Genomic DNA, 26,677 nt, shown 5'->3' with positions numbered 1-26,677 from the left:
GAGACCAGCCTGTAGGTTGTAGAATTACACGTCCATCATGCCCTTTAATAAGTACTTTGTAACAGGTAATACTTATTGCTGCCACATGAGAACCTGCTGCAAGCGTTATCAGCTACATAGTAAACACTGGGATCCGTTCTTATATAAAACCGTTCAAAGAATCCTGCGACTTTGCTATCGGAACTGTATCATTATTCGGAGCCTCTCTGTTGAAACACCATGGCACCAAATACCAACGATTTCCTGGTCTATTACCAGACGAATACTGCCATCTGGAGCACCGTCTCGCTTCTAAATGTTATTATCGGCTTCATGGTTGCTGGCATCACAGAAGAGTTTTCGCTTCTCCTCCTGGTGCCAATTGCCAGCTCCGCTGGGAGTGCTCTAGGTGGTTTGTCATACTTCGCCTACTGTAACCACGAGCACCCGGTCGTGAATAGGGCGGTTGCAGCCGCGTTTACGAATCTTGGTTGGATGGTGAGCACTTTATCGCGGTACAGGTGAAGGGAGCTGCACTTCCCCTCGTGCCTTAATCTTCCCGCAGCATTGCTTTCTGTCTCCGTCTCTGCCTCCATCTGTGTCCCAATTCCGGCCAGCCATGCTACATTCAACTAACTTAAGGGTCTCCTTGGCCTGCTTCCACAGATTTCAGAAGGTATGCAACCCTTCTACAGCTATTTGATATTGGTGCCTATCCTGCATAGCAGGGAGCGCAAGATCTTCGTGACGCTCTTCTGGGTGCTGATGCTCCTCTTTGCGGCTCTCCGTGTTGTCGTCAACGTGATCGAGGTGCTCTTCATCCTCGGGGAAATACCCGAGGCCCTGTTCCAGGCCGTCATTACCAAACTGGCCATGGCCTGCTTCATGGCTATCGCGTTGGCGGAATGCACATCATCCGTGTTCCTTCTAAAGACGTTCGTCTTGGCGCTCCGGTCATCAAGGACAGGCCCCCTGAGCGGCGGAAGGTTATATCGCTTCCTCATCCGCAGCACCGAGATCCGCGTCGCCACGCTGGCATTTGTTGGCATCGGGCGCACCGTGACGTACCCGTTGCGGGTAAAGGAAACAGAAGGCTCAAATCAAGTAGCAACGCAGATTGATGCGTTCTTTTGCACTTTAGCAACCGTGTTCCCGATGATCATGTTGCAAGTTTGCCTTTCTTTTTTTTAACATACCCCTTATCAATAATAGGCAGACTCTTCTAACACGGAGATACCGTCAAATAGCGTCGATATTATCGCCTCACGCCTTGTGTTCGAGGGCGAGAGGAGGGCGAGAAGCAGCAACCTCAGCAGCGATATGGTGGTACAGTCCATGAAGGTGCCCCGTTTGGCTATTCAGGACATGGAGGCCGACATCGACTCTGAATACCACGATGACATCGAAATCTTTGCTGAGCGCAGCGTCAAGGGCCCCAGTTCGGCCAAACCATCTGATGACAACGCAAACTCGCAGGAGAACATCACGGAGAAGGCCGCGGCCGTCGTCATCACAAAGACCGAGATCGCTGCCAGCGATGCAGGGGACGCGATGTGCCAGCGTAGCAGCGCCTGAAGCTTAGGCACGTCCGCGCGACCTGGTATTCGCATTGTTGGGTTTACCGCCAGCCAGCCACTGGGTTGGCTGGTGAGTGACGCGCGACCAAGAAGTTGAGGCAATTGACGTTTTTAGCTCGGAAGAGATTTGTGGCCACGGGCCGACTCGTCACGATTGTAGAGCTTAGCTTGGGGTATAATGGGATCTGTGGACACAATATAATTGTACTTTACAAAATGTGATAACTGGAACACTTAAATGTTAATAAGAGTCATACCCGTGTAGCAATTCTTTCCGTTAGTATAGCAATTACTGTTTCCTAATGGTCCTAAGCAACTCTGAATTCATTAATACAGGGATATTATGGGTTAGATTATAGGGAGCTACTAAACCTCTTCTTCCCCTGTCATGCTCAATGCATAGTAAATCAGTGACTAGATCTTTAATCTCAGCTAGTAGACGACCTGTGAGTAGCGTCTTGAATTTCGACTTCTCGTTCTCTGGGGGTTTCACGCGGGCGCCAACACAACTAATCAATTTAACTCTCTGATGCTAGATTATGTCCAAACCATCGACGACAAGCGGTACACCTCCCTGGTCTTTATTATCTAGTACTATTTTCAACATCTAGAGTAAAACTTCAATCAGCATTCCTTTCTGCTGCTTCACAACCCTCAATTCCGCAAGCTCAAGGGCCTTTTTGAGATCTCCCACTCTCCTGACTCTCGTACCCTTCATCCATGCCTTGTTGTTATCCGCCGAAGCTACAAAACCACCTTCAGATCCAGCAGCTGCTTCAGCCAATGCCGCGTAGTTGGGAGTAGGGCGGAATGACACGTTTATCTCGTCGTCAGTAGCAGTGGAAGCAAGCCCACCTGGATAGACGAGCTCCGCCGAGTTTCGAGGGGCTTTCCAACCTACAAGAGCAAACGTCAGACTATTTCAAAAAGATTTATCTCAGACTCCCGGGCAGACAACATACCGCCATTGTTCAAGACAATTGTGAGAATTGGAATCTCATACTTGCTCGCAACCCAAAGAGCACTAGATGGCGCGGCGCACATGAAACTACCATCCCCGACAATTTGGCAAACAAGATTTGGCTTGTCATGCCCTTCAGCATCCAAATCTGTTAATGCCATTTTCACTCCGAGGGCAGCGCCGTTGCTCCAACCAATTCCTGTTGCACCACAGTTAATCCAGCTTCCCGGCTGAGTGAGTTGCAAATGGTCTGACAGAGTCTGAGCAGCCGTAACGGCTTCAACAACAAACGTCGTGGACTCTGGTAGAGATGATTTCAGAACGGTGCCGATATTAGCAGCATTGAGCGGTTCTGCATCTTCCAGACGAGCCTGACGAGCAATATCTGCCAATCGAGATGCGTGAACTTTTGCTCGGGCGGCTCCGCGAGTGACATATTTGGGATCTTTTAACTTTTCGGTAAGGGAAGCATCATTCCTAATGCATTCAACAATTTGGCTCAAAGCAGTGAAAGCGTCTGCTCTCCAGCGTCCGTGAGCCGGGAAAAATGAGACCGGAATCTGTTGATTTAAGGGGTCACAATCCACGTGGTAGATCTTGGCTTGCTTGGGAGGGGGATTTCGAGATGGAATCCAAGGCACATCACAATCCAGTAGGAAGACCATATCAGTGTCCTTGGTGCATTCGTCAAAGCTCAGGCGAAAGCCCTCAGATGCGGCATGTGTGAAAGGGAAGCACACATCGCTTCCTCCGGTATCATGAACTCGAATGCCTGGAATCAGATCCGCCAAAGCAACAAGAAGATCTGGACAGCGGCGATCCCGACCAGAGTACCCTGTGACGATAAGTGGCCGTTGGGCTTCTACAAGTGCCGTACTGATGTTGCGAACAGCGTCAAGTGGAAGAGCGCTGGGCCCAATCGGTACCCATTGCTCTTGATCCAGTGAGTACGGTTGTATTTCCTGTGCCAAAACTTCCCGGGCGCTAGAAACGTAAACTGGCCCGTTTGGCGTGCTGTTGGCAAACTGAAGCGCCCGTCCAATGGTCTGCTTGATGTTTAACCCCGTGCGGACTTCCCCGGTATAGCGGCAGTACTGTCGTACAATGGCTTTTTGATCGGGAGCTTCTTGAAGCCAGTGCATGTATTCCGTACGTGAGCCCGGGAGTTCGCCAGACTCAGTGTACGGACACATGCCGGCAAAGATGAAGACTGGGACACGGCCAATGCTGGCGTTATGGACTCCTTGGCCAAGAGCTTGAGTACCAACGTCAACATGAACGAGAACTGCTTGCGGTTTTCCGGATACCCGAGCATATCCATCAGCCATGGAAATGGCGGTCACCTCAGCAGGACATGTGATAATCCGGGGCCAAGAGCCAGGCCGCTCTCGCTTACCTTTGACGATGGCCTCGAGAATTGATGGGTGGTCTGAACCAACATTGACGAAGCAAGCCGTGATCCCCGCCTTGGGATGTGAGCAATGTGTGAGAGAATAGACGTCGGGGCTAACTTACTTCCCAGAGTGCCTCGAATAGAGCGAACGCAGTCGTATATCTTCACTTCATTAGCTGATCTTCTTCGGGGGTATAAGATATCACTTTGATACCTACGATGGTACCGTCGGTTCAAGCGCCGCCATTTTCACACGGTCGGAAACCTGGTAAGATGGCCGACTGGTCGCAAAATGAGCGGCCGGTTGAGGCTGTGCGATCTTGGGAAAATTGCAACGACCACCAGACCTTGTAACAGCAGTGAGAGTTCGGAGACGAAGTTCGCGACTCAAATAGACTCGTAATGTCATTTTTTCACATCGGCAATTGTCAATGTGGCTTTACGGAAAAAGGCGAAGCGAAGATGACGGAGATTGGAATGTTGGTTGGTGCAACGTCGGCGAAAAATTTAATTAGTAATAAGTCATCAGTCGACTTCCAACGAGCAGTAGGACGCAATCATGCTTTTACAAGGACTATTACTTTCCTTGCCAGTTCGGTTCGCTTGCCGTCACGGAAATCACAGTTACCAATGCAGAAGGTCGAAGGAGTGGGATGAAGTTCAAGTCTATGAGGGTGGCTATGGTACAAATTCATGCAGAAACACAGCCCCAATGCGCGCCCTTCTCGTCAAAGTACACGATGTTCATGGTCGACGTTTTTACTATCCATCACTCTTCCTGGCACATTCATGCTTCCTAGCTGAACACCACGTTGGGTGCCACTCTCACGTTCTTTGGCTGATCTTGCAACTCGACATAATGCGCATCCCCATCAGTGCTAAACATTGTGCTCATGAGGCTCTTGGTAAAATAAGGGTCCGAAGGAGGCTTTCTCCCGCCATCAGATTCAATCGCATCTTTTAACTCAGAGTTCGTCGGCCGACGGGGACGATTGTGCCTACGATTCTTCTTTCGGAAAAGAAAGGCAAGCTCAGGAAAACAAACACACAAGTTACCAGACGCAAGTTCCGCAGCTCCCCAGAGAAGTATTTCAGGCTGTTTCCACGATGTATCAGGATTGCCGCTGTTTCTGAGACGGACAACAAAGCCAATTGTTGCAAAGACTGGCGCACTATTCGAAGTCAGTCATGAGTATCGTACCAAGCAAGGCGGACGTACCATAGACCAAACGTAAACGCAAGAACCACCAAAATCCTCTTCAGATGATCCATCTGCAGCTTCCGAACAGCATGTATGGGAAGGAACAGGATCAGATAATCTGTCACAGTATTGAACGCGCCGCTAACGTTCAATATTATAGACATTTCTACACACTTGCCGGGAATGGACCGATTCCAAATCTTTTCGCGAGGACTGCACTCGAATATCTTCACTATAGACGTCGTGCTGTAGAATCCAAATATAATCACAATGAGGGAGACGATTGAGATGTCAAATTTGCTCCATCGGACAGGCGAGAAGACGCGGCGATAGAGCCAGAGGACTGCAAGTTTCGTGACTCCAATCATGACGCCATATTCAATAGCTGCAACGTTGAACCAGTACGAAGCTTGACGGGCTTGGTGTATAGTGATGTCCCAGCCGTGTTTGCCACCGTTATGAGACATGGTAGCTCTCATGATGCCACAGTAGGCAACGGTACCAGCCCAGGCGACGGTCACCAAGAAATCCTCAAATATAAATGTGCGCTTGATGACGATGCGCACATAAGAACGCATCAAGAAGAACACAGTGACTAGAGGAATACATATTGCGATGGTAATGTCAGCCAGGTAAGCAAGCGAAGTTGGGTTGTCAGGATTCGAGACCACTCCTGCTGGCGGCCGCAATGCTGGTGTGAAGCTGGGCAAAGCGACTGTTGTAGTTTCCGGTCGTTGTGTTGCCATAGGCATGTTTACATGCTAAATTGTTCAGATAAAGAGTCACCATAGCCTGTACGGCAGAGTAATCTGGTTGACTCGAAAGTGGATGAGGAGCATGTCGATGCGGTTAGCCGCAGAGTGAGATCGAAACCAGTATACATAGTTTAGAATCAAGGTTCAAATTAGACTATCTGCTAGTGATCTGCTAATGTTTCTCGCTAAATATTCTTGGAAGCCTTCTGGCTTGTAATCCGAAGCCTGCTTGCGGCTGAGGTAGCACTAGCTGCTACAGGCTCAATCTGTTCTTCGTGGTACGTTGAAGACTTTCAGGCAGCTTCAACACGCATAGCTTACCAAAAGAGGCACGGGAGCTGAAACAAGAGTGTAACGTATAGTATCTCTTTTATCGGGCTTTATAGGGCGAGTTGACCCGAGTTGATATAGAGTGGCATCCCCGCTGGAGGACTGCTTATGGAACTTTGTCTCGGTGCATTCGCATTCGAAGTACTGGAAGAATGCGGCTTGGGTTACATTAAGCCGCTCGTGCCCTGCTTTTGGTAGTACTCCGTAAGCTTACATATACGTGCGGCGGTGAGCATACACAATGTAACCAGAAATGAACATCGCTGCCTTCCAGCTGTGTCAGTGCTTCAATTTCAAGATTATGCGTATGTCGAGTCCAAGAGTTCTGGAATCCCTTTTGTGAATGCGTGGCCAGCGTCCGCCATTGCCACATGGCACGATATTTCAGCTCAGACCAACTTGAGGGCTCGCCATGATGAAGGGTCTCGGACTCCGGAGATTGCACCTCATCAACGGGCGTATTTGAAGACCACTTCTTGCCAGGATATTCCGCCAGATTACCACACTTTTTCATTGCTGCGGCTCCTCACCGTTGTACTCCGCAAAAAGTTGGGCAACTTGCGTAGCGCCGCCCGCATGAATAGCACCATCACAAAGCAAAAATGGTGCATTACCTCGAGAAGAAATCGTATGGCCATGGCCTGTCGCCGCCCACACCAAGTGAATCAGTGTGTGAGCTTGCTGAGCCTTCAGTGGCGGAGGCGTCTGTGTCTGGCATCCTGTCACGCAGAGAGGAAGCTGAGCTGATGTGAAAGATTGACTGGCATGTGTTACCAATGCTGTTCGTGATCTACGTTGTAGCCTTTCTTGATAGGTGAGTCTACCCAATGCAGTTGATCTACTAATGCCATTATTAAATTGAGTGTCTAGAGCCAACGTTGGAAATGCGTTGACTATGAGTATGCCGCAGGAACTCGGCTTGACAGGCAAGCAACCAAATATTGCCCTGGCCGTATTCTTCATCCCATATATCCTTTTCGAGGTTCCTTCGAATCTTCTGTTGAAAAGGCTTTCTCCGCATGTTTGGCTGTCAATTTGTGTTCTTGGTTTTGGTATCACCGAACTTTGTCAAGGGTTTGTTCAGAACTACAGTGGCCTGCTTGCAACACGTTTTTTTCTGGGATTCTTCGAGGCGGGCGTATTCCCAGGAGGCTTTTACCTCATAAGCTTCTGGTATAAACGAAATGAAGCTCAGAAACGGTTCACCGTCTACTTCTGTTCAGTCATTCTAGCCGCTGCGTTTGGAGGACTTTTGGCATCGGCAATTGCGCAGCTGGATGGTGTCAGAGGTTTAAGCAACTGGAGGTGGATTTTTATTCTGGAAGGCATTTTAACCATATTGGTCGGCATCGCATCATTCTTCTTTGTCAGCGATTTCCCAAACGATGCGTCGTGGGTTTCAGAGCGAGAATTGCAGGTCGTGTTGCTGAAAACTCAAGTATGGGACACGAAATCAGATGAGAAAATCACAAAGCGCGACATCATCGAATTCTTCGGCGACTTCAAAAACTACGCTGCAGCAATCATGTACTTTTGTAAGTCCCCCAGTTTCTCTTTTCTCACCGCTTATCAAGTCTCAGACCTGCATAGCTAAGCCCTACCAGCCATCGTTGTCCCCGTATACGCATTCGCCTACTTCACGCCAACGATCATCAAGTCCCTCGGATACAATGTCTTGCAGACGCAGCTTCGCTCAGTGCCACCTTACGCCGCAACCTTTGTGTTCGTTATCCTTTTGGCATACTTTTCGGATCGAACAGACGTACGTCTGCCCTATGTGTTCGCCACGGGGCTCATCCTTGTCGCAGGGCTCGCAATATTATTGACAACGCACGCCAACTTTTCTCTGCAATATGCCGGGATCTGCTTGGTTTGTATGGGTGCCATGGGAGCGGGCCCGAGTATCGTCTGTTGGTACCTCATGAATCTGACGGGGCACAAGAGGCGAAGCATCGGTTCTGCGTGGATGATCAGTTTCGGTAACACGGGTGGTATTTTGGCCCCATTTGCTTTTCTGCCTCAGCATGCTCCCTACTATCGGCTAGGTTACTCGCTGTGTATGGCAATTGCTGTGCTGGGAATTGTTGCGACTGTTTGTTATGCGTTGTTAATTCTTGGGGAGAAACGCAGGTTAGGCAACAGTGGCGCAACCAACGAAGTACACGTCCCGTCACTTTGAAGAGATTTTAGATAGCTCTGGGAGGCACTGTAACCGGAAGTAACAATCCGTCGCCTTCTTTGTTTTGTAAAATTTTACTTTAGTGGCGGGTGTTCAGAAAGATTGAAACTTAAGGAGTTTAAAATGGACTTGATCCTTCTCTACTACAGAAAGAAGGAGACAAAATTTAGCCTTATGGCCCCGTGGGTGAGGTCGGTTTACCTTATATTCATACTTGGCATCATTTGCTTCTCAACTCTGCTGCAATGGCGCCCCTCCATAGAATGGTCGATCCTGTATCTCGAGATATGGAAGGTTTGTACACACCTGTATCACATAAACATATGACCCGCCGTTCTAGCTGAGTTCGTAGATCATAATCTGGTAGCACCTGCGCAAGTGGGCATCAAGTTATCCAAGGCAAGTGTGACTTTACGCTGCTAGCTCAAGAGCGCTTGTCTTATTCAACTTGGACTCCAGACACGAAAACTTCTCATCTCTGTAACAGTCATCTTTTTAAACTTCAATGTCGCCATGGGCTCTTCTCTTCCAAGCGGTGCCGCATCCACCTTAAATGCACATTTTGGAATTACCACAGAACTCCAAAAGCCGCTACCTGTTGCCGTGTTCCTCGTTGGCTATAGTATGTAAGAGTTCTAACCTTCTGTGTCACACAATGGGAGACTGTCTTAACATCCTGTGTCGTGAAACTCAATTACTCATAAAGCATACGCAGTTTTTGGTCCCATCATCTTTGCTCCAATGTCTGAGTCCTGGGGCCGTCGCCCGGCCTTTCTAATTCCTTTTTCCATCTACACTGTATTCACGTTAGGGTGCGCTCTTGTTCCAAACTGGTCGACATTTCTCTTCTTTAGATTCATGATGGGATGCGGCACTGCAGCTCCCCAGACATTCTCAGGCGGGTTGTTCTGTGATCTCTACCCAGACCTCGGACCGCGAGGAATGGCCATGACATTCCTCGGTCTGACAAGCAATGTGGGACCTCTTGTTGGACCAATTCTCTCGGGATTCACCTCTACAAAGGTCTGGCAGTGGCAGTTTTGGTGTGCCCTCATATTTGCTGGTATTAGCTGGCCCTTGCTTCTGGTCATGCCTGAGACATTTGGCCCGGTGCTCAAAGCTCGTAGCACCCAGAACATCTCAAGTTACCCCATGCATGAAGTACAAGCTCCGGTCGTCGCCAGTGCATACTTCAATTTTGGGAAACATACCAGAATACTGGCTCGCCCGATTAGGTTGCTCTCCGAGCTGCTTGTGTTCTTCACCGACCTTTTTATCCTCTATCAATATGTTATCTTCTTCCTCTACTTTGGGGCATATCCAGTCATTTCCCGGGGAGCGTATTCCATGTCTGATGGTATGTCCGCTTTAATGTTCATTCCCACTGGAATCGGGGCTGTTCTCGCGATCGTCATCTTTGTCACCTGGGATCGGTTCCACAAACGCAGTATCAAAGCTGGCAAGCAATGGGCCTTACAAGAAGAGTACAGACGACTCCCTCTCGCATGCATTGGCGGACCGCTTTTTGCTCTGTCTGAGTTTTGGCTGGGGTGGACAGCTCTGCCGAATGTCCATTAGGCTGTGCCTGTCGGGAATTCCTTTGGGGATAGGTATTGACTTGACGTTCATGGCGCTAAACAACTATCTCACGGATATCTATGGCATTTACAGTGCGTCGGCATTGGCATCAAGTGTCTTTACGCGCAATGTTCTTGCCGCGGTCATCATTCCTTTGACGACGTATCCCTTGTACGAGAATCTTGGGACAAAATGGGCTTGCACGTTACTCGGCGGCTTGTGCCTCCTTCTGACCCTAATTTCATTTGCATTCATTCGCTGGGGGCCGTTATTGAGAGCCCGCAGCCCTTTCTGCCAGAAACTAGTTCAGATGGAGAACGAGCATCGTCACGTAAACTTGGTTGAGTCTCTTGAATGTTGACGTCTGCGTCTCAGTTTCGGCCGAGGGGTTCGGCCAAGGGGCCAATGCATTTGCTTTCCGAGATGTCGTTTCACCGTCAGTTGGTTACACCGTTGCAGACGAACACAGTGTCCAGTCATATTGATGGTTCACCGCAAGGCTTATGGTTTAATGCAACATCACGCGGAGGACATTGACCGAACTGGATTTCGTTTAGCTAAACACCAACATGTTCGCACACGGGGGCACTCTACAGACAATACTGTAACCTTGATGTAGCATTCATCCCCCACTTTTAACGTCGAATGGATCGGGACATTTCTCCAATTCTGAAAGCTCAGGCCAAGAAAGCAATGTATCGAAAGTTGTGCACCTGATGCCGATTTCAAAATAGAAAAAGGGAAGCCTAGCGGGGATTTGTGAGACCAAGCCCTTCCAGCAGCATCTGTAAGGCGAACTCAATACATGGACGCAACCAATAATTCTCATGTTCATGTTGCAACCGCCTCGGACACGGGTTGATCGCCGGAATGGGGGCCATTTCTAGACCTGGTTCATGACATTGTGGTTGTGTGAGATCTGACCAATTACTTCCTACGGTTTCAATGACATCTCCGGCTGCAGGGCAAATGTCTGGTGAGGCATCAACTCGCATATGCAAATCTTACGGGGCGGGAGCACAGCAAGCAGTTCGGGCAGCGGTGGCCTCGGGGTTGATCATTGCGGGATGATTTTTGCTGCGACCTGCAATCAGCTATGCCGATTGCATTTCGGTAAGGCTGTTTGATGGGGTTTCAAGCCACTGTTGCATCGATAGTTGTGCACACTGCCTGGCTGGATGTTACTCTGCGGCGTACGATTTAAGACACTTCTTCAACTGGTTGATGTTCTCGCAGGTACCGTGTACTTTCTAGGGTATAATATGTATGCACTTGAGAATAAACTTATGGAACCATCTATGAGTGCGATATTATTGAAACATTGCTGTTCGATAATCCATCCAATGACTCTATCAAACAACGCAACAATCGACAGCCGCCGAAGCGATTCGTGATGTTTTGCACAATAATCAAGGATTGTCTGGCAGAGACACAGCGTCCGGAGGCTGATGCCACTCGAATCCATCAGGCATGTGCACTGCTCGTTCTTTCAACCAGCCATGCAAAGCATCCCAGTTAACACACTTGTGTTGGGTATTACCATCTGGAGTAGGCTGATTATGCTTCCTCACCCAGTAGTACGGAATGATCCCCGGATCAAAGTTGCACATGAGTGTCTGGCGAATGTAATCAATACAGTGCTCGTAATGCCTTTCGTACATTTCCGGTGCCCCCTTTTTGTTTGCCTTCGTCTTTGGGAATGAGTCCATATGGTGGTCTTGCCAGATATAGTGCAAGCAATGGATCTGATGCGTTCCCATTGCCACTGCAAGATAGCCGCCCCCCGCGATCTCTGGAAACTGCACCGCCGTGAGATTGTGGCCAATGCGGATGATGTCCTCGGCTGTGACGCTTATGGTTCCGTCTTGAATGCAAAGGGTTAGAATTTTGTGTCGTCAAATATTGAAATTGATTGGAAATGCAATGAATTATCTTACATGCCATTAGATCTTGCCATGCTTGTTCGACCGCGGGTGTTGGTGGTCCTTTGTATGGCGAGTCGTGCCACAGGGAACCGTTGAACCTGACATCCACATATTCTTCGTTGATGGCTTCGTTGATTGGAGCTGTGAGTTACGTGTTAGCTTCGTCTATCTGGTATAGATATACGAATTTAAGGGCCGGAGGTGTTACAGTAGTAATTGAACTTTGCAACGCAGCCGTTCTGCCCACTTTTTGATAACGCGGACAAAACATATGGAATTAGAATAAGATAGATTCCAGCGATTGCCACGTGAAACAACAACCACAGTGATTTGGACCTCTTATACTGCGAAGAAGGAACAATTGCTCGCGATTCCGGGTCGAGGAGATGATGACTGGCTTCGTTATCATCGCCGACTTCTTTGCTCTTTCTTTCCATGACGTATTGTCGCCAGGCAACGACAGGGTGCGGCATCATGACTGGTAGGCAAGTCTGTGTCGTGATAGCCAGAACCACAGACAACTGAAGCTGTTGTCAGGGATCTTCGTACTCATACGAAGCGTGAGAAGCACAAACAGAGATAGTTCCTGGAAAACCCCTGCGTCGAAGACAAGCTTTCGATGAATGAGAGTACTGTTGTGAACAGCATCTACGTGTTGAGATGACAAACTTCGATTGCAATTAGAATAACAATCCAAGAATAGACTCATTAGGAACTATTGTACACATGTGAGAGTGGTGAGACGGTATGACGTCTATCCGAGGCTGTAGGTACCATAACTTACAAGTACAAGCTACAAGTTTGCTACGTCTGACATGTCCCGTTGTGACACTCTTATCACTTCCCAGCCCTTCTGCTCCATCACACGACCTCGCATGACAGCCGCCATGCAAAGTAACCTCCCGATGCGAAACTCGCACAAACTCCTATGTTTTCACAGGCAGCCATTGTAAGAATGGATGACAATTATGCCGATCCCTACCTGTGCGTTGTAGTCAGCAAGGCTGATTCTTCACGAAATGGTTCCCTGGTAGAAATATGTAAGCAGAGTTCGCCCCTGATAGCCAGCGTCCAGCCATCGAACCCCATTGTCAATTTTTCAGAAATCTATCAAGTTTAATAGCCATGCGTCTTGTTTGCCTCACATTTTCTTTGCTTGCCACGGTAGTGGTAGCTGCTCCAGCTGGTATATTCTTCTGAGACAATTCTGGAATGATTAATGACTAACATACGCGGTTTCAGTAGCGCGTTCGGGAACTAGTGGGCTTGAAATTGCCAAGAACGGCCCCGGTGATGCTCAAAAGCGAGGCAACTTTATCTCAGATCCTCTGCTTGACATCTCGGCAGATCCGACCGTTAGCTCATATGAACGCAGCGTCTTCGAATCGGACCCCTTGCTGCAAATTTCTGATGATCACAATGACTCATCATATAACTAAGGATGCAGTAATTATATGACTGCTCGTGCGAGGGGAATTTAAGCAAATCATGAGATTTCTGACGCTATGAGAGAGAGGTATCTCGTTTGGAAGATGGGTTTACTGTGTCCGGAACAAAGACTACCTTTCGTTTATTTATTTTCAGGAACTCTATTTATTTTCTATTGAGTGTTCTCAATTCGCGACTATTTGCGGACCTTGAGGAACTTGTAGATTTACCTCTCCTGCTTCAGCAAGCCGTGCGATATTACGCGACAGGGTCGAAGACTTCGGTTATTCCACCTCGTAGTGACGGTAATTAGCAACTTCTGTAGGAAAATTTAGACTTGAATTAGATGTAGGGTAACTCGACTGCTTAGCTGGGCATGTAATGACTAGGGCTCCTTAGGGATGAACCAGGCTGGGTGTATATTGGCAGAGACACTAGGGCAGTCAATGTCAGCGGTTAAATGTTACTCTGGTAGTTAGTCGTAGGCCGTAACCAGGAATTAGTGCGGCCACTCAAAGTGTGAACTTAGGATGGTGCTATGAAGCGTCGGTTGCAAGCCAAGGAGTATAATCATTAAAGGAGAAAGTTCGAGGTGCCTATATATTGCGCTTGTGAACCCGATTGACCACAGGCCTGGGAGTTCTCTTATACCTAAGGTGAACTCCACGTTAATTGGCTTGTCGTTCTGATCGTTGTTCCGTACTTGTCTACGCTGTTGCGGACATGGCTGGCGCGGACCTCAAGATACGATATATTGTTTGAGGCACTCCCCGTACCCTTGACTAACCAGAGACGTAATTGTACGAGCTTTGTATATGGCAAGGCTTGATGCTCTGAATACTCTCTAACGATATTGCTTAAACACACCCTCTCTGCTAGACACCTAAATGATGTTAGTTTAAGTGTCGTAAACTGTTAATCGTTGCTAATAATTTCACTTGTCGTCTCGTCCACAATTGGTCCACAAGACAAGTAAAAGCGGTATGTATGTGCGACGACAGAGCTCAGCCCCATAGCCAAGCTTTGCTCCTATTATTCCAGGCATCTTCCCAGACCATATACGACTATCGTCAAGCAGTAAACGCGTTGGGGGCTGAACCTTGTTAAACTATTTATCCATCCATGGACCGAATGACCTCTTGATCTGCCCACCAGCCAGCCAACCAAACAAAGAAACGAAGCGAACTCGCTTGCGGTGGTTCCCAGCCCGACAGGCCGGGGCGAAGGGCGATGAGCTCCAAGCCACTCTCGGGTATAGCCCGTTACAGCAAATGCCGAGGAGGTCTTTAGATACTGTTAAGCCTATAGGGTTTACCTACGACACCGGCACAAGGGGAGCTTGGGGGTCAGCAACTTGCTCGGTCTGGAGTTGCAAAAGTTCCTGCGATTCATTTGGTCGGCAAAGTCTCTTTCAAGCCCACTATGATCTTTCAGGTGAGCCAAGGAAAAGCGAAGGCTGAGTTTGATCAGGCTCTAAAGCCGGCCAACCCTGCACGCAAATCGCGCAGGGAAACCTCCTAGCCAGTAAAATGCCTGTCCGGCTGGCTTCTCCAGTTTGCGGCCATGCTCCTCAGTATTAAGAATTAAGATAAAGGTGCATTAGTGCTTAGTATGGGCTTTGTTCAAGCCACAGACTGCCCTTTTTCATCCACCCTCTGTTCCTGCGAGGACTCCGGAGTTCCAATCAGGTCATCTGTCTACGCCCCGCGTAAAAGCAGCTTGCCTGAAATCAGAAAGCGGGCTTGCTATTCTGGCATCGATGACCTTCAAGGGCCTTAAAGACGACGCTCGGGGCGCCTTCCTTTTAGCCTCCAGGGCCTTGGCGCATGCTATGAGTCCCCATATCGGGACGAGCTGAGGCTTCTACACCACGGCCTGCTTCGACACACATAGACTTGAATGGCACGGCTAAACGAGTATATCGGTGAGCTTTGCATGGGCTTTCTCAAGTATAAATATGGCACTTACACCCTCGTCTTTTTCAGAAGCAATCACCTGCGTGGCAACATCCCATCACACTTTCACCTTGCAAAAATCAGATATTTACATTCTTCTTCGAGTTTCTTTCATTTTTGCAAACCAAGTCGCCCCAAAAGCACACGGACCACTCCATATCAAGGCAATTCGGCTGACCAAAATCTTCACCATGCGCTCCGCCATTCTTACCATTGCCTTCCAGGCTCTTCTAGTCGTGGCTAAGCCCATTGCAGACCTCGATACTCCCTTTTTGACCAACGAAATGACGGTCCCCTACGGCGGGGTGGTCCTCGTACGAGCAGATCAGATGGAGGCGGCACGGGCGGCCGGCTTTGTATTTGACGGCATAACAAGGCGCACGCCGTGCGACCACGAAGCTCATTGTTCCCCGGGCTCTTGTAACGGCCGCAAATGCACGTGCAATTTGTGCTAGAGTCTGTTTACGCATGATTAGCGTCAGAGAAATTGCACATGCTGGTGAGATGGGCTGTTGGCCGTAGCAAGTACGTTTGCTCTCTGGAACGGCGGGTTCTAAGTTAAAGCTTATTATTACAATAAGCCATGAAGCGCAGTACAGTGCAACGGAAAATTGGATGTTTTGGAAGGAGGGCGGGGTGGCTTGTGGCTGCAGATCAGATTAAACCAATTCGGATATTTAGAAGCTGCGTGGCAGGTATTATGACACGGTTGCTGCAGAGGTGTTTTCGTAATATTAAAAAAAAAAAAAAAAAAAAAAAAAAAAAACTCAATGCTAAGCTATTGTCTGAAGTTTGACTTATTTTTGCGACAAACTAACCTATGCTTTGGTTCAAGTGCTTTCCGTTGTAGCCAGATTGGGATAAAACCGGACTAGAGCAAAGTTGGGAAACATAGCGTGATTATTGCTATCTTGCCTGCGGGGAACTACAGCTCAGCCATGATAAAAGTAAAATCAGCTTAATCTACAATTGGCCACGAATACGGTATATTCTAAAGTTGCTTTTTCTCGTGATTGTTGGATCATAGCTTATTTTTGGTCCCGATAAGTTGAAGTTCACTCTTAAAGGTCAGATCTGAAAAGTGTATACCGATTCTGCAAGGTCGGCTCCCACTTTTCCACCAGGAGGTAACGGGTTACTAGTCGCTTGTGGGTTCACAAGTACCACGAACATGTACAGACACAGTCTAAAAGGGTAATTTCTCGAGTTCTTAACTTTGAGCAGTCAGGAATAATGCAGTTATGGGAAGCCTGAGCATAAGCATGAGCATAAGCAGACGAATTAACCGGGTACATTAGTATTGCCACTGTTATTAAGCTTGAAGTAATGCGATTTTAGACAATATAAACAAGCAAGTTCGTAATTATTCGGCTGTCAAGCCGATCAAGCGAATAAATCGACTGCAAGGATTTTAAGCATATTTTCAAATGCTGGGGTTCCTCCATGTCCCTTTTCGTCAATCTTTTCCTACCAATCATCATAGACCCTCCAGGTTTAGGCTCAGCCACGAAACAGCGCTATACTCAACAGGGCAATCGCCGGGACGGGCCGGCCGTCTTCAAGCGAGCTCCTTGATTCGAATAAACTGGCTGAATTATTCAAGCAGGCAGGAATATTGGTATCGCAAAAGCTCATATACGCGCACTGGTCAGGCGATCCCTCGATGACCATACACGGGACAAACAAATCCCGCAGTAAATTGCCTTGCATTGGGCCGTGTATGCCCAGAGCTGAGGGACAATCACAGGCTCCCGCCTCTTAATGCCAAGCGTCAACATCGTCTAATGTGCAAACAGATTGGGCAGAGCAGCGCTGTCCTTCCGGACGGGCAATTGTCTATCCAATTATATCACTTACAAGCTCTCCGGGGTAGCGAAAGTTTTGGAGCCGATTTGGCAGGGGAGAATTGACTACATGGTTCAACCACACACATCTATCGTCCAGCCCAACCGGGGTTCGAAGCTGAACTGATGTCAAGGGACATACCGATCGTTGCGCGCTAACGAAACAGCCTGTATCTAAGTAGTCACTGTGTTGTACTACTAATGAGCCTTGTTCCAGGAAATAATGAAAAAATCCTAGATATGGTCTTCAAAGGCCCAGCAATTCTGGGAGGACCAAACATCACGCTCTATGGAACGTCAAAGTCAATTTATGAACAACTATTGAAGATCAGCCCAAACTATGATCCATGGGAGTTCCCAGACTACCGTGAGAAAATGGGTTCCATGGGATTCGCCAAAGGGCTGGATTTCCCGGACAGGGCAGGCAGTAAACTTGTAAAACGAGGCTGGGTGTGTACCAAATTTTGAGATGAATCAGAATACTCGATATGACATCGACGTTAATCAGTCTACCAGACCAACTGTGAGCCCGATGGCAAAAGGGTTGGAAACGTCTTGATGCAATGCACCGATGGTTACTTATACCTCAAGAAGCTCAATGGATGGTGTGGTGCTCCCGCTGGATGGGGAGGCCGTTCCCCGTGTTAGCTGCTCGACTAATTGTGGCATTTCGTTATGTAACGATGTAAGGCGTCTGACATTACTTTTTGCGATTGGTAAATGCTGACGATGTGTGCTTTGTGTACCAGAACCCGCATCGCATTGACGTATGGTGTGGGAATATCGCGGGCGATTATATCGACATCATCAACCAATGTGGCATTGCTGTAGGCGGACAAGTTGTGACATGCAAGGGACAAATCTTTCGTGATGGACCACCGGCGTGGAAGACAATTCTGAAATTGCATAGATGCTAGGTCAGCAAATCAGTTGCAAGGTGGAGTTGGGAGCTTGAAGCGTCAAGTATTTGGCTTCACCGGATTTGCAGCTTCTAATATGCTTTCAAAGACATTAGGCTAAGGTGCTTGGCAGTTATGTGCGTAAAGTTCCATAAGCTAATCGTAGGTGTTACAATTTCAATCAAAACAAAAAGAAGCCCTTTCGCTGCGTCTGATCCCAGCACTCTGTTTCCTCATTATCAGTCCCGTCTCTACCAGGCACCTCAAATGACCGGCGAAGGCCACCCCTCCAGATTGCACCAATAGATCTTGAAGGACATTGTCCTTGGTCAAGGCTTGGTTCCGGTGGTCAAGACCAACACAATGGTTTTCACACCTTCTTGACTCGGTTCAATACCCGAATGGAAACACAGTTTCTCCATCTCAGAGCTTCCAGACTCGTCCACGCTGAGTACGCCAAGCACTGCAGCCATGGAAGCCATCATGTCGAATACAGACACGGAGTACAGTTCACAAGATGCACCACGTTAGCCGAGATAGATACAGTCTGGCCTTAACTCCACTCTTCAACCACCTATTTCATCGCATATCGGCACATCATACCAAATCATCATCCGCGCTACGCAAACCAGTCTGAGCAAGCTGTTCAAAATGATCACAATAAAAACACCAACGTAGGAAGAGAAGACAGTTTGACCCAAGTGGAAGGAGGACATGAATGCGGGGAGGCAGTAAAATTATGCAGAGACCACGGGCCAACATGACAACACTGCCCAGCTGCGTCTTGGCGGTAACATTGGATGGGAGGCAGCCAGCTCGATGAATGGATGGGTTGAGGTCTCATCTCGTTTCGATGCAGTTGGTTCTGTTTGAGTAGTTGGTAATGTCCTTGTGATCAGTCAGTTGTTGGCTTGTATTTGTACAGATACATACATGCCCTTACAAATATTAGGTGTTTCCCAACCAGACGTTTTGTGAGGTTTTAATTCATTTTTGAGAAGTCAAGTGCTGCTCCACCAAACTCCCAAACCAATTCATCGGGTCCAATTTCTACGATTCAAGGTAAGCACATCATTCAGGTCACAAATACTGCCCTGCCCCGTTACGTATTGCTTGCAAAACTGCCCCAGACACTCATTTTGAAAGCAATCATCGTTAATTGTTTGCGCTACAGAGAGAATCAACCGAAACAATGCGATTTCAAATCGCGGTAGCTTTCACCGTCTGCTTGGCTCGCATTGCCAGCGCCGCTGACAATGCAATTGTCATTGGTCCTAAAGCAACCGAAGTTACGATCGACGCCTGGAAAGACGTCGTAAGCTCACCAACTAATGGAACGACTTCCAAATTCAAGGGCTTCGACACCTCAAAACCATACCCAGGTTCCGAACAGGAAGGCTGGGAATTGAGCATCGGGGTCAAGGAATACTTCAATGTATCCAACAGCAATGCTACCGCTACCATCATGTCCATCAATCCGCCCAGCAATGGCAGTTTTGACAACAGCTGGCACTTTTGTCTCTATACTTTCAATGTGAACCCCAGAAGTGCGGCGCAGTACTATGGCGGTCAGAAGGATAGCTGCAGCAACCTAGTTGCGAAAGAATGCATTGATGACATAAAGAAAAATGCTGTCAAGAACTCGGCCACAGATGGCTGCACCGCTTACCAAACCACACCTAGTTGCCTCCGGGATATCAGTGAGCAATCTGCTCTGGTTTTATCTGTACCTGGTGAGTTCATATTACTCGTCTGCTGTTCATGGGATAAGGCGAGCTGACCAATTGCTACTTGTTTGTGTACTGAACAGCCAACAATGCTTCGAGTGTGTTTACGAAGAACTCGCCATTTTACCGACGCATTGATCTCGGAGGAGAAAAGGCCTTTAAGCTCGCCGCTAGTCAGCCCATGCTCGTCGTTACCGTGTTTGGGTCTTCTGCCAAGTCCGACAAGGCCCCAACCCCCGAAGTCGCATGTGTCTTGCCCAATGCGAAGGCCAAAACAAGCGGCTCTTCCAAAATAGCCTGCTTTACTGGCTGGACAGTTGCCACATTGGCGGTTGCTTTGCAGTTTGCCTTGTAACCGATACAAACGTGGGTTGCCTCAACGAGGGACAAAGATGATTACCTGAGATTGGATGGAGAATACGGGCAACTGCGCTTTACAACGAAACTTGGCAGACGACATTCTGATGATGATGAAGGGGTCGGTGCAGACCTCGTTAGGTAGAGGGAGTTGGGGAGCACGCTGGCACTACCCGTTAGCCAAGGGCTGGCAAAATTGCCTCGGGGAGAAGATCTGGAGAAATTGCATAAGCTGTAATTGAGTCGGCCTTGTAACTCAGTGCAAATGAATCGAGTAATGTGCTACCAAATCCCATGTTGAAACCGTCCGAAAGCTAAGGGGAAGGATCGTGTGTTACTGAACATCGCAGTCATTGATCAACCCACAATCCGTAAGTCCAAGCCCTATTTATCAAGGACCACTCTTGCGTATGAAGGATGTGTATTTGAATCTAAGGAAATGTAACGACAGAGGGTGGACAATGTCCCACAAAAACAAAACGTTGTACAGTTACACAGCGATTGACAAGATTGTAAGACGGTGTATGAAAATTTCCACCCCTACCAATCTGCGAATAAGTGTCCTAGACTCTTCGCCCACTTCATCGGCCACTTAGTCGCAGATTGGTAGTCCTCCTTGAACCTGAAAAACAAAACATCACCCGTACCACACCCAATTACTACTGTGTGCCCGAGGACCAGTACTGGGCTGCTATGGCGAAGTAGACGCGAGATCATGTTCTTAGTAAGATGTTCACCTTCGTTACTGGGTCTATACGGCCCTGGTAAGCAGATCAGGCTCTCCTCTTTCCGAGTAATCCAGCATTCTTTTGGCCCGTCCTCAGAGGAGACAAGAGTAGCGCTATATGGACACCAGCTCGTGGATTCGGGCCCTGCAGAACAAGAATCCAGCTTCGACAGACGAACTGGTCCCAAGGCCGTCATTACGTAGTCGGGTTGCGTATCGCTGACTTGTAGAGTACGGAATGGCGCACTCGTGGCCGCGTGTTTCGAGTACCCACAGAGATCATCCTCATCATTATAGCCGGTGTCCAATTTTTCAAGGCGTTCACAAGGTTCACCCTTCCCGTGGACATGATTTGGGTCCCATTCCCACATCTCCTCATCAGAGCATGCTATCAGGCTGTTGAGACCGGGACCAAACGACACTGCTGTGATGGCGCCATGTCCAGGGCCGGTGAACATCTCCCTGTGTGTGTGCGAAGCGCTCGGTTCATCCATTGAAAGTTCCCAGAGTAGGACTTTACCAAGATCACTACCGGCTGCAACAAGTTTTGCATCCCGAGAAAATGCAACACAAGCAATGGAGTGATGGGAACCCCGCAGCACTCTTACACCATCCACGTCTGCTAATGCATTTTTGTGATTATTACCGTTATTTGCGGGATCAGTGTTATCAGAGGCCCCTTGGTCGACTTCCAATTCTGGCCGGGAGATGTCCCAAACCCGTACTGTTTCGTCGTCAGACCCCGACGCAATCAATTTTCCGTCATCCGAGATGGCAATGGAACGAACCCCCTTGTCATGCCCATAGAGTGTGCGAGGCTCACTAGTCCCAGATATTTCCCAAATGCGAGCTGTCTTGTCTTTTGATGCCGAAATGAGCTGTTCAGCATCATGAGAGAACACAAGCGATGTGACGGGCTCGTCGTGTCCTGGGAGGGTACGCAGGAGAGTACCCGACTTCGCTTCCCAGAGGCAGATCGAGCCGTCCAGGGATGCAGATGCGACATATTGTCCATCTTTCGAAGATGTTACGAAGATGACGGCAGACGTGTGCGGCGAGATTCCCTGCTCTAACCGGTTGTCCGCTTCATTGGTGGTCTCAAGTTCAGACAACGTTTGGGCAAATTGAGAGCCGTGGTCCCAGATACGAATAGTGCCGTCATCCAGGCAGACAGCGAGGTGTTTTTGGTCCGGCCGAAATGACAACCCTTTTATGTTCCGGCCGTGGGCTTGTAATACCATTTCGGGCTCTTTGGAATCACGATTCCAGGGCGCCTTCCAGATCATGGCCGCCCCGTCTTTTGACCCTGACGCGAGACGGGAGCCGTCAGCAGAAAAGCAGATGGCATCAACAGGGCCCCTATGCCCCATCAGGATGGCTGGCATGCGCAGAGTTTCCGCGCTTGACGTTAGGTCCCATATTCGTACTGTGGGTTTTTTCCCGTCCATCCCCAGAGCCACATATCTCGAGTCAGGAGAAAAGGCAAGCACATTAGTCCAACCATCATCGTCGGGATCCATGTCGAAGCAGTACAATTGTTGTAAAGTGTGGGTGCTTTTGGTTGTCTCTAGGTCTGCTTCGATTGTTGTCTCCAGTTCTGCTTCGCTTGCTGATACATGTTCAGCACCATGTTCTACATCGCCTGTAGCTGCGGCCGTCGTCTCAGTAGTCTCCTGCTCGTGTACATGACCTTCTGACTGCGTAACTTGTGTGCTTGGGTCCATGGCTGCCATGGTCCTCCTTTGTCCTTCGTTGACTAGTTCCCAGACAGTGAGTCCAATCCTAGACACCGTCCCAAGCCACTTTCCATCACTAGAGAACTTCATATCTCTCACTGGTGAGTGTGGAAGAATGCTCCCATCACAAGTGTCAGGCGGGTCAGCATAACACCCCTTGTCACAAGAAACTTGTCGAGCGATCAGTGTATAACAAGGAAGCTTCCAGACATTGATGAAACTCCCCATCGTCGCAGCAAGTAAAGTTCCGTCGTTCGATAAAGCGAGACTATGAATAAGCCCGTCGTCATTGAACAAACTTCCATCACTCGGGGGCTGGTGCGGCGTGCCGTTGGCTAGATCCCAAACTTTGATCCCGTATCCATCTGAGGCCGCAAGCAAACCACTGGCAGAAAGGTCAACGTGCCTCACCGCCCCTTTGAAACCTCGAAACGAGTGCTGCACCCTCCCCGTTACCATGTCCCAGATGCGAACCGAGCCGTCGAAAGATGCCGAGACCAAGAGTTTGCCATCATGAGAGTACGCACAGCCGCCAACGGCCCTGGCATGTCCTTGCAGGACGAGGACAACAGGACTTTTCCAGCTCGTTCCTGGAAAGACAGCCAGTTGAGGAAACTCGTCAGAGATTAGTTTTCTCCCCGCCTCACTCTGAATGGGCGAGAAAAGCAGTGATTTGCTGGCCCGATCGGTCTCCTCGCTGATTAGGAAGCGATGAAACTGAAGAAACCGCTCTATGTCGTAGATCAGTGGCAGAAGGCTTTTGCCATGGCCCGTCTGGTTATTAAAAATCTGTGCATGACATTAGCCATATTGAACTTGGAATGGGACCTTTCGCAACTCGTATCTCCGTGACAACATACTTTCATCCTAAGGTCCTTCATTAAACCCCATGCTTGAGGGAGTTTGCCCCTCGAAGACAAGAGATCTACCCATTTGAGCATGACGGAACTGCCAAGGAACTCGGTCACGATATCCTCCACCATCCCAAAATCGTTCATGTCGCTGAAGTGCCGAATCCAGTAGACAGCAGCGTAATCTGCGAAGCCTAGGACTTTTTGGGGCAGGTCACTTCCGGAAGCACTGGCCTCCAGTACCTTCGAGAGGAGCTTGAGGCAGTTCTCGACGATCCTGGCGTGAGCACCATGTAGTTCACTCGCCATCACCCGTCGTATGTACTCTCTGGCTGAAGCATGCCTAAAGTATATTGTCTTGTCGCACAGCTCCAGAAAGGCAAACCACCTTTCCTTTACGAACCCGGCAATGTCAAAGTTTGGTGAGGGGTCTACGATCTGCTCCAAGTCCTCCGCATGCTGTGGTTCGTACACGACAGCCAACGCTGGGAGTACTCGAAGGTCGTGTTCCTGTTGTGATGGCTTTAGCTTTTCCAGCTGATTAATTATATGAGTGTACATTGGCTCAATGTTGAAGAGTTCATATTGTGGTAGTGCGTTAATGGTTTCTTGACCATGAGAAAGGTGGCCTCGCCGGATGGCTTCGCATGCGATGTCGGCCCACAGGAAATTCGTCGGGCATCGTTCCCGAAGCCCCCGAATAAGATCATCCTTGAAACTCTGTTTGTAGCGTTTGATGCCTGTAAGTTGGCTCACTTTCCACGGAATATAGGCCTCGTCAAAAATCTTGCGTAGCGCTGCGTGGTTGTCTTCTGCATCAAGATTGAACTGCGACGCATACTCCAACGCTGGTTTGATAGCAGACTCATTGGAAGTAGCTGATACCAGCCACCTGACATCTGACGATAATTTTAAGGTCGTCGAAATCAATGTTGCGAACTTGTCTAACCCGTCGTCGCCACATTCGTCGATTCCGTTGACGATAAACGTAGTCCGTCGGAGCGACTCGTCTCGTATCATATCGTAGAGGAGAAGGGACAGCCCGTAAAAGTCATTAGGATCCGAAAACTGCTTCCTATTCGTGGAGATGCGTTTTTCGGTGAGGTGTTTGCGCAAATGAGGCTGAGTAACCAGGAGACGAAAGATTAGGCTCTTGAGCACTGAAGTTGCGCCCTGGGGCATATGGTTTCCACTGGCACAGACCGAGTCTAACAGATAATTGACTGGCCTTGCGGAAAGTCCTCGAGCAACTGACAGCAGGAGTGTCCTCTTCCCACTCCCTGGGCTCCCGCTGACACACAGCACTCGGGAATCGCCCCTGATGAAGTCTTGGTATTGCTGATTGGAACGGAACCATTCGTAGAGAAGTTCTGACGTTTCGTCTCCGAGCGTGGTAGAATCAAGTAGAATGTCGTGGGAGTTGATCGCATTGAAATCATCCAAAAGCTGGTCCAGTGGTAGCTTGGTCACTGAATCCTCCCGCTCCTTTGATTCCTGTAACTTCGAAGCTGCCAATGCTAACTGGCGTGTCCTCTCATTGCCCTCCTCAAGCATCACCCGCCTGTGCCACCGCTCTTGGATCTGCTGCTGAGATTCTAGGATCTGGTCCCACGCCTGAGCCAGGTGCCATTGCATGAGGGAATCGTCCATTGTACTCAACGGCTTCTCGGGATCACCAATGCTGACCAACAAATGTGAAGAAAAGTGTGGTCGTAATGAGCTTTACATCTTGTTTAAATGCTCAAAACTAGGTCATGCTGGTTAGGCTTCCTGAGGCAGGTAGCGACAGATTCGTTTGAGCCAACAAAGTCTTATCACACACATATTTGCGAAGAGAAACATTACTGGACTGATGCTGTCGTACAGTATCAGCTAACAAAGGTCAAGTACGACCAGAGGATTACGCAATTTCGAGGCCAGCCAAGAGGAGAACAAAGAGCCAGAGCCAGTCCGGCAAAAATTTCTGATAATCGTGTTAATTAAAGAAAATACAATGTTTCCAAGGTGTTTCTCGATGAGACAGGGGTAGAAGATCGGTTTGGTGGCCAGCAAGTCCTTGTCGGTGCACCAGAAACACTCTGAAAGGAATAGCAGGAATACCACAGCACAGAGAAGGTCGCCAAGAGCTTGATCGGCCACGCCAAGTTCTAGGATGTAAGGAACAATGTGATGACAAGGATGGTCGAGTTTCACCGGACGGAGATGTATGGTGAGCCTTTTTGTGTGGTGTACCAACAAACTACCGGGAGTGACCGGATTTGGATCGACGGATATCGACGGACTGTGGCGATGAATCGCCCGAAAGGTGGAAACTAAAGGTCTAATAGATTCTGCTATCAGTAAAAACATACAGGAGATGCAAATGCTCACGGCCATGTTTCACTAGTGTCCCAGTAGGTGCACATACCTCTAATTGCCACGTCGAGATCTGACATTTGAGAACAAGCAACACAGACCGGTTGGACTGAGGGAGACGGGAAATCAACGTCTCGTGAGTAGTGCGCGAGCTTTGTTGCGATTTATCTCGGGTTGACGCAACGTCTCAGAAGCCATCCCAGTTTATATCCTCACTCATCCACCACAGGGAGAATTGCGGTTAATTTTGGAACGAGAGAATAGCCAACAAATTTGCCTCTCTTGGACCCAACAGCGGATTAGGAGGAGGCACTTGGTGTGAGTCTTCATATTGGACACACCGTCACTGTCGTTCCTCATTGGTGACAGGAAGGGCCGTGAACGAGACGTAGAGGACGTTGAACAGAGAATTAAACCAAGGATTATGGACAGGCGGGTGAGCCCACTAAACAAAAAATGAGTACAAACAGGGACTACATCGAAGGAAACAGTGTCCACCACGGTGTGTTTTGACAAGCAATGTCGACAGTACTCTTCTTGGCCACGACTTACTTGGTATCAAGGGACAAATTAGCTTTCAGCTAGTGTAAATGGCAAAAAGACAAAAAGTGAATTACATATAACACCAGGTATTCGCTGGTCGTCACCGACCCAACTACTAATCCGGCGCTCGCATGGTTATCGCTCGGAGATCAGACGGGATCCAGATTTTTCATGCGGCTATGGTCATATGTACCTGCTATGGTGACAGCATCCTTTAAAAGAGAGCAGAGTTTGACAAGCTCAAAGTCTCTTTGATTGGCCAAACGCACATAGTCTATGCCTAATTTGGATGCTCTTCATCTGATCTCCACTCGCCTCATGACTTCGGATCTTCCCCTCAAACGTTGAATTCCACTGACTTGTTGACTCCGTTTGGC

The 26,677-nt window shown here is 48.7% G+C and overlaps 8 protein-coding genes across 8 annotated transcripts; 3 read left to right on the top strand and 5 right to left on the bottom strand.

Moving 5' to 3' along the window:
- Nucleotides 1–219: 219 nt before the first annotated feature.
- Nucleotides 220–1,554, top strand: VFPPC_02403 (hypothetical protein; the record flags this gene model as incomplete). The annotated part of the gene is made up of 3 exons (XM_018282057.1): nt 220–477; nt 646–1,056; nt 1,192–1,554. The coding sequence occupies 3 exons, from the start codon at nt 220–222 to the stop codon at nt 1,552–1,554; spliced, it is 1,032 nt and encodes a 343-aa protein (XP_018146364.1).
- A 609-nt stretch (nt 1,555–2,163) lies between these two features.
- Nucleotides 2,164–4,157, bottom strand: VFPPC_02402 (acetolactate synthase; the record flags this gene model as incomplete). Its single annotated transcript, XM_018282056.1, has 4 exons — nt 2,164–2,453; nt 2,519–3,983; nt 4,033–4,072; nt 4,129–4,157. The coding sequence occupies 4 exons, from the start codon at nt 4,155–4,157 to the stop codon at nt 2,164–2,166; spliced, it is 1,824 nt and encodes a 607-aa protein (XP_018146363.1).
- A 549-nt stretch (nt 4,158–4,706) lies between these two features.
- On the bottom strand, nt 4,707–5,863 carry VFPPC_02401 (hypothetical protein; the record flags this gene model as incomplete). Its single annotated transcript, XM_018282055.1, has 2 exons — nt 4,707–5,082; nt 5,130–5,863. 2 exons carry the CDS (start codon nt 5,861–5,863, stop codon nt 4,707–4,709), a joined length of 1,110 nt encoding a protein of 369 aa, XP_018146362.1.
- Nucleotides 5,864–6,706: 843 nt separating this feature from the next.
- On the bottom strand, nt 6,707–7,217 carry VFPPC_15491 (hypothetical protein; the record flags this gene model as incomplete). The annotated part of the gene is made up of 2 exons (XM_018293244.1): nt 6,707–7,002; nt 7,070–7,217. 2 exons carry the CDS (start codon nt 7,215–7,217, stop codon nt 6,707–6,709), a joined length of 444 nt encoding a protein of 147 aa, XP_018146361.1.
- Nucleotides 7,218–9,116: 1,899 nt separating this feature from the next.
- Nucleotides 9,117–10,314, top strand: VFPPC_02399 (MFS transporter; the record flags this gene model as incomplete). The annotated part of the gene is made up of 2 exons (XM_018282054.2): nt 9,117–9,895; nt 9,954–10,314. 2 exons carry the CDS (start codon nt 9,117–9,119, stop codon nt 10,312–10,314), a joined length of 1,140 nt encoding a protein of 379 aa, XP_018146360.2.
- Nucleotides 10,315–11,362: 1,048 nt separating this feature from the next.
- VFPPC_02398 (hypothetical protein) lies at nt 11,363–12,351 on the bottom strand (the record flags this gene model as incomplete). The annotated part of the gene is made up of 3 exons (XM_018282053.1): nt 11,363–11,817; nt 11,891–12,019; nt 12,087–12,351. 3 exons carry the CDS (start codon nt 12,349–12,351, stop codon nt 11,363–11,365), a joined length of 849 nt encoding a protein of 282 aa, XP_018146359.1.
- A 6,845-nt stretch (nt 12,352–19,196) lies between these two features.
- On the top strand, nt 19,197–20,086 carry VFPPC_02395 (hypothetical protein; the record flags this gene model as incomplete). Its single annotated transcript, XM_018282050.1, has 2 exons — nt 19,197–19,737; nt 19,815–20,086. The coding sequence occupies 2 exons, from the start codon at nt 19,197–19,199 to the stop codon at nt 20,084–20,086; spliced, it is 813 nt and encodes a 270-aa protein (XP_018146356.1).
- A 542-nt stretch (nt 20,087–20,628) lies between these two features.
- VFPPC_02394 (WD-repeat protein) lies at nt 20,629–25,052 on the bottom strand (the record flags this gene model as incomplete). Its single annotated transcript, XM_018282049.1, has 2 exons — nt 20,629–23,340; nt 23,412–25,052. 2 exons carry the CDS (start codon nt 25,050–25,052, stop codon nt 20,629–20,631), a joined length of 4,353 nt encoding a protein of 1,450 aa, XP_018146355.1.
- Nucleotides 25,053–26,677: the final 1,625 nt, after the last annotated feature.

Source organism: Pochonia chlamydosporia, chromosome 2 (genome assembly GCF_001653235.2).
Source record: "Pochonia chlamydosporia 170 chromosome 2, whole genome shotgun sequence".
NCBI lineage: Eukaryota > Fungi > Ascomycota > Sordariomycetes > Hypocreales > Clavicipitaceae > Pochonia > Pochonia chlamydosporia.
This window is presented reverse-complemented; position numbering and strand designations above follow the sequence as displayed.